The sequence below is a fragment of the Boleophthalmus pectinirostris genome, unplaced genomic scaffold (genome assembly GCF_026225935.1).
Source record: "Boleophthalmus pectinirostris isolate CB_2022bp ecotype Guang Dong unplaced genomic scaffold, ASM2622593v1 HiC_scaffold_16, whole genome shotgun sequence".
Classification (NCBI taxonomy): Eukaryota; Metazoa; Chordata; class Actinopteri; order Gobiiformes; family Gobiidae; genus Boleophthalmus; species Boleophthalmus pectinirostris.
Window position 1 is genome coordinate 15015904 of NW_026571095.1, and position 9764 is coordinate 15025667.

The 9764-nt window shown below is 39.4% G+C and overlaps 1 protein-coding gene across 1 annotated transcript; it reads left to right on the plus strand.

The window, feature by feature from the left end:
- The first annotated feature begins 141 nt into the window (after positions 1 to 141).
- On the plus strand, positions 142 to 9332 carry wdr47a (WD repeat domain 47a). The gene is made up of 17 exons (XM_055151661.1): positions 142 to 284; positions 818 to 1009; positions 1213 to 1296; positions 1377 to 1461; positions 1768 to 1899; positions 1992 to 2168; positions 2261 to 2772; positions 3094 to 3211; positions 4497 to 4678; positions 5907 to 6152; positions 6230 to 6287; positions 6374 to 6531; positions 7055 to 7224; positions 7314 to 7484; positions 7549 to 7680; positions 8052 to 8270; positions 8485 to 9332. Exons 2-17 carry the CDS (start codon positions 852 to 854, stop codon positions 8625 to 8627), a joined length of 2745 nt encoding a protein of 914 aa, XP_055007636.1. The 5' UTR covers positions 142 to 284; positions 818 to 851; the 3' UTR covers positions 8628 to 9332.
- Positions 9333 to 9764: the final 432 nt, after the last annotated feature.

A 9764-nucleotide genomic window follows, 5' to 3' on the forward strand; every position in this document is an offset into this window, starting at 1 on the left:
TTATGTAATGCATGTGGCTGAGTCTGTAAAGTACAAATACTTTAAAGACACTGGATCGTGCTGTGCTGTTGTGAGGAGTGCGTGTCGGCTGAAGGAGGCAGTGCTGGACAAGCCCAGGCTGTGAGTGACTGAAGTGACTGGGCAGGGCAGAGCTGCAGAGCGCCCGCCGCAGAAACATCCCGCTGGAGACAGAGCCGGAGACGTATTCTGCCGTGACAGCGCCTGTCAGCAGCACGGCTACTGTCGGGGAGCAGCGATATTACCTCATGTACATATGTTAACAGGTGAGCTTTGTTTCATTATTCTAAAGGTAAAGACAGATTGTGTTGTTGCGTGCTGCGAACACTGTATGCGCCCCGCCCGCGTACTAACCAAAGGATGATGCCTCACTCTCTTTGGCCTGATTAGCTAGAATGAAATTAGCCTGCTATGTAGCATTGCTTTACATGGTCCGTCTCTTATCCATCTAACTAGACTGTAGTTTTTAATCCAACTACTTTTGTGAGCTAAATAAACTGGTTAATCCTCTCAGACACTGACTTGTGGCTGGAAGCCAGTGTTGCTAACATGTTAGCAGCTCTGCAGAGATGCGTTTGGTTTGATGTTATTATAGAAGTATGAGCTTGTTACGCCAATCTCACAGTTTTAAAGGCACATTTTATAATATTTATAGTGACCGGTGTATGTAGTGTCTCAGATGCTGTCATGTTTTTTTATGCCTGTATCTTTACCAGCCCAAACAGGAATGTTGTGATCATGTGTGCAGCACTGCTTTAGTCAGCAATTCTAGCATCTCTCTTGTTGAATCTGTCCATAGAGTGGTCGTTGGTTGTTGTCAGACCGTGTACACCATGACAGCAGAAGAAACCATCAATGTGAAGGAGGTGGAGATCATTAAGGTGATCCTGGACTTCTTAAACTCCAGGAAGTTGCACATCAGCATGTTGGCTCTGGAGAAGGAGAGTGGAGTCATCAATGGACTCTACTCTGACGACATGCTCTTTCTCAGGTATAACCATAGTCTATGGGTATAACACATCCACACCAAATTCTACAATTAAATTATTATACTAATGGAAAAATACAAACTCTGATCATTTAATTTGCTAGCTAATAAATTCACCATATTTGGACATTTATAGTGTAATATTTTAATGTAAGCTCGTTGTGACCTCTTAACCTCCAATAGAATTTATGGTGTATGTTTTAAAGGCAGTTAGTGCTTGATGGACAGTGGGATGAGGTCTTGCAGTTCATCCAGCCTTTGGAATGCATGGACAAGTTTGACAGAAAAAGGTCTGTTGGTTATTGTGTAAATTGATCATTTTTGCAGATATAAATTATTTATTATTATTATATTTTGTCCTGCTCCCCAGGTTCCGCTACATTGTTCTAAAGCAGAAGTTTCTGGAGGCTCTTTGTGTAAATAATGCTATGTCTGCAGAGGATGAACCACAAAATGTAAGGTTTTTATTCATTAGAAGGCATTCTGAATCTGTTTAAATCAGATAATAGGCTGCACTGAACACATAAAAGTTGCTCATCCATTGCTCATCCTTTTAGTCCAGCTTCTAACATATTGTCACTTGGCTGTGCTAAAACTGTCATGTTCTGTTAACAAGATCAGGTCAGATTTCTCTGGACATCTGTGAAGATGGCGTGCAGGGCAATAAGCTCTGCAGTAAAACTATTGTTTGATGGGGAGATAGAGTAGTAGCTATAACTTAGGTTTAGATTATTTTTTATTTTTTGTATTTTATTTTCCAGCTTGAGTTCACCATGCAGGAAGCTGTAAAATGTCTTCATGCCCTTGAGGAGTTCTGTCCCTCTAAAGAAGACTACAGTAAACTGTGTCTGCTGCTCACACTGCCCCGACTGACGAATCATGCTGAGTTTAAGGCAAGACAAGACTCTTCTATGAATGAACATGTACTGTCAATGTCACTTTTCACTTTAGCCTAATTTCATTTTGTCTCTTTACAATTTCCCAGGACTGGAATCCCAGCACAGCTAGAGTTCAGTGTTTTGAAGAGGCCTGCATGATGGTGGCAGAGTTCATCCCTGCAGACAGGAAGTTAAGTGAAGCTGGGTTCAAAGCCAGTGGAGATAGACTTTTCCAGCTGCTTTTGAAGGGAGTCCTCTATGAGTGCTGTGTGGAATTTTGCCAGGTTAAAATAAAACTGCTTTGCCAATGCATTATCTAAGTTTATGGTTGATATTTAGTGTTTATTGTTCTAAATTTCATAAAATGCCTGTGCAGAGTAAGGCAACTGGCGAGGAGATCACAGAGAGCGAGGTGCTGCTGGGAGTGGACATGCTGTGTGGTAATGGCTGTGATGACCTGGACCTGTCTCTTCTGTCCTGGATGCAGAATTTGTCTCACAATGTGTTCACCTGCGCCTTTGAACAGAAACAGCTCAATATCCATGTGGACCGCTTAGTGAAACCTGTGAAAACTGGCTATGCTGACCTCCTTACCCCTCTTATCAGCAAACTGTCTCCCTACCCCTCCTCTCCGCTGCGGCGCCCCCAGTCTGCAGACACATACATGTCCCGCTCTCTGAACCCGGCTCTGGACGGTCTGTCTTTTGGGCTCTTGGGACAGGACAAGAGGGCAGGAGGGGGGGAGACAGGAGTGGGGAAAGGAGTGTCTCCCATGTCTCACTCATTTGCCAACTTCCACTATCCTGGAGCAGGTGGGCAAAGCTTGAGCCGCAGTCTCATGATGGAAACCTCCGAGTGTCACAGTATATTTGAGGAATCCCCTGAAACGTAAGTGCCTGGAACTCTTTTTAAAACAGTGAATTTTATATAAGTTATATCAATCATGGACCAGGTTAAGCCAGTCGTTTGTATATCTGCTCAGTATTTTACAAGACACTTATACACTGTCCATTCATGTACTCAATTTGGAAAACACTCATACACATGTGCAGAGGATCTTTTTTAGAAGAAGATAACAGCACTAGTACCTTTTGTTATATTACTAATTAGTAGTTAGTAGTTATAATAATTGGTTGCATAAAATTAAACTAAAGTTTTTTTTAAGAAGTTTTCTAGATAAAATACCCTTAAACTGTTGTTGTCTGAAAGGTCGAGGACAGAAACTCCCGTGGATAAGATGCTGAGCTCTAGCAGCACACCGACCACACGCCCGGCCTCAGCTCCTGGAGAGGAGGCTCCATCACCGGGCTCTGTAGACAGAAACGAGGTACACCACTCCTCCACTCAGCTTGTTCAATCAGTTACCCATCATTATCTACATTTATTTCATGCCATTTTTATGGCTTGTATTAGTCTAGGCAGTAGGCACAACCTTTAGTGTGGCTAGAACTCATGCTTCACAGTAAGAATCAACCACCTCTGCCTCTCTTTGCTTGTTCTGCTCATGTCCCTGATGGATATTTCCTCTTGTTCTTCATATCTCCCAATTTCTTCCTCACTCTATTTGAACTTCCTTTAACGCAATCCATCAGTACCCTTTCATCACAAATATAAAGTTTATTTTTGGTTTATGCCTTGTTCATGTGTCATCATCTTGTCAGGAGTGAGTGTCTGGGGATGGTTGGTGTTACTTGACTCTTAGGTAGTGTGAGCTGTTTATTCTGTGGCCTGTGTTTTGTTTTACACAGACAGCAACATGGGGAATTACTCCTGGTGGGACTTAATAAGTAGCTTCATGCTGCCAACATGAGTCATTATTATTATTACTCTTGATTTGTCTGTAAACATGGCACTGAGATACATTTTCCTATCAGTCTCATTCATTCTATTCTGAGCTTAGTGTGCAGCTCAGTTTGAGTTTAGTGCTTTGCTTTGCCCTCCTCTTCCCGTTTCCATAGAGACACAAATGAGACCCCAAATGAGAGCAGACTTTGGGGCCATTGTGATCTCACTTGTTGTCTCCCCTGTTGTTCCTCTCACCCATTTACTGGTCCAAAACTGTCAGGACGCCTCTCTCTCTTCCTCCACACTATTCTTGGATGCATTCCCAGATTGGATTCTTTAAACAGGAAGTTAAAGACAGAGAGGGGAAGTGACTAGTCTAGTAGTTGGCTACTTTATCATTGCTATACACTTGTTTTATGTGTTGTTGTATTTGTGTATGGCTTATTTTAGGAACGCTATCTCTGGGAATGTTAAAACTCACTGGAACTTAAATTTATGAAACACACCAATGCAAAATGATAATATAATATTAACCAGTTGAATTAGTTGGTAAATACTTGTGAAAAAGTCAAATAAAATTGATAATAAAAACAACTGAGTAGAAAAAAAACATTGGGTAGCTGATGAAATCACCAAAAGTGAGCACTGCAGTGTGGCTCAAGAATAGGAAGGGATACTATTTACTTGACTGTTGTAAGGTTGTATCCCAGTGGTTCTTTAGTAGTTACTAAGCCTGAATCATTTTCAGTAAAGAATTTGTTCATTATGACTTAAGTACTTGTGGAATTATTAAGTGTTACCTATAATTTCACATTATTTTCTCTCAGCTCCGGGACTCCACAGAGAAGTATGAGGAGTTCTACAGACAGCGTCTCCGTGTGCAGCAGCACCTGGAGCAGAAGCAGCAGCAGAGACAAATGTACCAGCAGATGCTCCTGGAGGGAGGGGTGCAGCAGGACCCCCCACCCACTGACATGCAGCACAGTCTCACTGAGAAGTTTCTAAACAGGTAAGGGCACTGAAAGACATGCATTTTTTTCATTAAATTTATTGCATATTATAATAAACAAATAATTCTAAACATACATACAAGAAAACAGAAAAGACAGATTTACACAAAGATTACAAGACATAGAGGTAGTTAAATGATTCATATTGATCATTTAAGTTCTTTATAAATTGATAACATTATTTAACTTGTTTATCTGGAAGGTTTTCAAATGATTTAAAATTTTAGCTTGCATTTAAATTGAAAGATATTAGGACTGGTATTATTCCACTTTCAATTAACAAAATATTTTCTGTATAAAATGAGAAATGATATATATGTTTTTTTAATCAATATTGTTATCATAAAACAATTCCCACACCACACAAAGATTTTTTAAAGTATTCAAATTCACTCCAAAATAAACGTATTTATATACATTCATAAAAAAGATGTTTAACTGCATTGCTGACAATTGATACTTGCAGTGACTTCATGCTGGGTGTTTGGGAATTAAGAGATCAGATTAAAGTCTAATAAAGCCTCAGACAGAGCAGAGCCTACAGTTAGCAATACGCCCCAATGAATGTTGATGACATCAGCTGCAAAGTTTTAATAGATAGAAAAATAGAACACAATCACAGCATTTGTTTTGCAATTTTGTTTCAGTTAGCAATAAGAGCAACACTAGCAAATGTTTCTCGAGCTAAGTTTGCTAAATATTGTCTTTGTTGTGGTTAAGTAGAGAGGGATAGGAGGCATAGGTGCATGACAAGAAATATACACAATGCAGTGTTAATGTATTCTTCGGCTAGTCCCAGGTGGTTTAGGACAAACCCTCACTGCACCATTTGGGATTTGGCCTCATCACATCGGACCACCCCCTCTATTTACAAGGTGTACAATGACATTATGCCAAATTTATGCCAAATACAATAAATGGATCTTTATTATTTTGCAAACCCTTTATGATAACACATTTAGTGAAAGAAATCGGTGACTTCATGCTTATTTTTACATATTATTTGTCTTTTGGCAGTCCTAAAATCATCCTATTTATTTTGTACACATTCGATTACATATGTAATTAACAGAATGATTATTTATTAACCTGAAGAGATATGATTGAGAGGTGTTTAAAAGAGATTAATACTACCAAATAACAACAAATTAATAATAATTATACTGTAATGAACCTTTTCTAACTTAAAACCTTAAAATTCAACATAAGTAATTGTGGTGCTTTCAGATCTATCCAAAAGCTGGAGGAGCTCAATGTGGGGATGGAGAATTTAGGGGAGGACGTGAAGTCTCTGACCCAACAGTATAATGTGAATGGAAACTCCCCTGGGTCTGAGAACAATAACAACCCCCCATCTGCGACCCCAGAGCCGGGCAGGGTTCAAGGAGGTGGGGTGATCAGCAGTACCCCACAGCACACAGTAGGGGGGCGCACAGTCCTGCCACCCTGTGAATCCCCTGTCATTACACAAAGGTCTGTGTTTCTTTCATTTATATGCCTTAAGTAACACTCACTTTACATTTGATATCTTATTTTGTTTTATGTGACAGTGGGCAGAAACTCAAAGGACAAGGTGACTCTCTCAGCTCCATGACCAGAAGTAAAGAGGTCAGATTGTCAGAATTCTAACAAACGACTACCATATTAAAATATACCTTTTCATTTAAAAAATGTCATCCATATTTTATTTTTAGGGTGACAAATCAAAAGCCCTCTTTGTACCAGTGCATACTTTAGAAGATTCTCAGGCTGTCCGTGCTGTCGCTTTTCACCCATCTGGAACACTGTATGCTGTCGGCTCCAACTCCAAAACTTTACGAGTGTGTGCTTACCCCGAAACTATTGACAAGAGGTATCATGGACTACTGATGCAATAAATTACACACTCAGTACTCAATTCATCAGTTAGTATTAGTATTATATTTTGCCTGTGGTAAATCTAAATAATTTTAAAGGTCTTATATTGCGTAAAATGTATTCATTTGCACTTTGAGCCATGTTAAAATGTTGTTGCCTGAAGTTACGTTTTGTTTCTTTCACACATGAGTAACCATTTCACCTTCTGATATCATGAAGCAGTAGTTTTCAAGTTAATAGCTATGTTTTACCCTTTGTCAAGTAGAAATAGTTAATTCCAGGGCTGAAATTGGTTAACATGCATGTAGTTTAAACCAGAGTGGAGCACTTTCTGGATTACCACTAAGAGGAATAGAATGTTTTCTGTTTGAGAAAAGAATTCAGCCTAAATATACAGGTTTTGTGTGTTAAACATGTGAATGAAACAATACACAACACCAGGTATGTTTGTGATGAGGAAACAACATTATAACACATCAGAAAATAATATGAGCCCTATAAACACCTTGTATTTTCAGCGGGTCCAGTCCAGTGAAAGCTCCAACTGTGCGCTTCAAACGAAACAAGCACCACAAAGGCTCCATCTACTGTGTTGCCTGGAGCCACTGTGGGCAGCTCCTGGCCACTGGTTCCAACGACAAATATGTCAAAGTGTTGCCCTTCAGTGCAGAAACGTGCAATGCCACAGGTCAGACACACTGTTTCTTACACATATTTACACTGCTCTTAGAGTGGACTCATTACATTGATGTTTATTTCTTTTTTTTTGTGATTAAGGCCCTGACCTGGAGTTCAGCATGCATGACGGCACTATCCGAGACTTGGCTTTTATGGAAGGCCCTGAAAGTGGAGGGACCATACTCATAAGTGCAGGAGCTGGAGACTGTAACATCTACACCACAGACTGTCAGAGAGGCCAAGGACTACACGCCCTCAGTGGACACACAGGTAAGGGCCTGTTCATGGTTTCTGTTTTGGTTTATCAACAGCTTCTAATACTAATCTGATTTAGGGCACATTTTGTCACTCTACACATGGGGAGGGTGGATGATTGCCTCTGGATCTCAGGACAAGACCGTACGATTCTGGGACATTAGGGTGCCCAGCTGTGTCCGTGTCGTGGGAACTGCTTTTCATGGATCAGGTATGGCTCAATTTTAATTCAATCTTAAAAGTGTGTGTGAATGTTGATTAATCTGCTTGTCTTTTATTGACCAAGGACTGTTTCACTTGTCTCCATGGAAATGTTATTGTTTTGTCTAGAATGTTCCACAGTATAGATTAGATTTATCACAAGAGAGACGAGCAGGTTACAGCACTACACTACAGTTCCATCTGTGGAGTGATGCTCCTATTCACAGAAGGATTTATTGTATTTTTGAGCAATAGAAAGACCCGTAATGAGTAAATACCAGCTGTATATGTTTAATGAAAATGATTTGGGGCTCTACATTAATTATGATCCAGTATCATTAGATCATTGAATACTTAACACTATTCTTTCTCACGCTACAGGGAGTCCTGTGGCATCAGTTGCAGTTGATCCGAGCGCTCGTCTCCTAGCAACAGGGCAGGAAGACAGCGCCTGCATGTTGTACGACATCAGAGGGGGGCGTATTGTGCAGGTGTACCGTCCGCACAGCAGTGATGTCCGGTCTGTGCGCTTCTCTCCTGGAGCTCACTACCTCCTCACTGGCTCCTACGACACTAAAGTTATGGTTGCCAACCTCCAAGGTATGAGTAATGTCCTACCAGTAACATAGCAACAAATTCAATCAGACTATATTTTGTTAACCTGATAAAATATTTGAATTTGTCTGTGAAGTAACTAAAACTAGGCTGGTGTAGGTCTAGTGGTTAGTATTAGCATTACAATAATTGAATAATGTAATGGTGTATCACTGGCTTATTTTATTTATTCATTTATTTTGTGTTTGTGTGTCTGTAGGTGATTTAACAAAGCCTTTGCCTCAGACTGTGGTGGGTGAGCATGGAGATAAAGTGATACAATGTCGATGGCACACTTCAGACCTGTCATTCCTCTCCTCCTCTGCGGACCGCACTGTCACACTCTGGACACACAGTCAGTAATATAACCCCCATGGAACATGGAACATGGGACAGAGGCAAATGGGAGATAGAAAGATGGGACATAGGAAGTATAAAGATGCTGATCTACTTTCTTTAACACACTGCTTTAGCCCATGCCAGGAGCTGTGCAGGTATAACAGGAACAGTAAGGAACCCCTGTGATTAACTAATAGCACACATTGCATGCTCTGCTTTAAGTTAATTTGGTTCAGAAAAGTTTAGTTTTTCATGTTACCTTAGTTTTACATGTGGCCATCTGATGCATGGACCTGAGGAATCCTGAGAAGGGCATAGCTTTTATTATGACTGGTGCCTTTATTTTATTGTCAAAATTAAATGTCAATTGTCAATTGTTTTATTTTTTCAGTAAATATTGATTCAAACAATGAATTTTGATCTGTAGTGTAATGCTGCTGTGTTTTAGAAACACATTTACATTTTGAATTTTTAAGCTGTCCCAGCCACCATTTCAAATTATGACGTTTTCATTGCAGCTTTAAACATTTCTATTTGCCTATACAGTCCTGTACTAAAATATAAATGGGTGTTGTGCTGAAGCTATTATATTGTCTTAACAGTGACTTGCTTGCGGTGAAAGACAGTTCATATGTAAGCATCAAAGGGAAAGCTTGTTTATTCGTGTTACTGTACTGCAGTATCTTCAGATGAACAGTAGATGGCATAGTAAAGATGACTTGAAGCACAGTTGTTTTAAGAGCCAGTATTTGAGTGTATTATTCTTTAACATCTGCACTTTTATATTTAGTTTTAAAATGGATTAATTTACTTATATGTATATTTATGTTTTTGTATAATATTGTAATGTAAAGGCCAACTAATACATAACAGCAAAGGTGTACTTATCTTGTGTTTGTGTACTGTAGATATGTTTTTGAACTGCCAGTGGCTTTTGTATTAAGTCATTTAATTTTCTTAAAGTAACTTAATTAATTTAAAGCTAAATAAAGTCTGATTGCCGGTACATTCAATAAATTGCCTTTTTACAGAAAGATTAACTTAGTATTTACTGTCATGGTTAAGAATACTAATCACTGAAATACATAAGGTTTCCTCAGACATTAATCTTTACATAGTACAAAAGAGTGTAATTTGAATGTACATACAATAATTCTTTTA

What these genes read in the sequence shown, in the direction of transcription:
- wdr47a (XM_055151661.1), top strand. Translation starts at nt 852, where the DNA reads ATGACAGCAGAAGAAACCATCAATGTGAAGGAGGTGGAGATCATTAAG. An exon ending in ACTGAGAAGTTTCTAAACAG is followed by an intron (nt 4,679 to 5,906) that starts GTAAGGGCACTG and finishes TGGTGCTTTCAG; the next exon opens with ATCTATCCAAAAGCTGGAGG. An exon ending in AACTGCTTTTCATGGATCAG is followed by an intron (nt 7,681 to 8,051) that starts GTATGGCTCAAT and finishes CTCACGCTACAG; the next exon opens with GGAGTCCTGTGGCATCAGTT.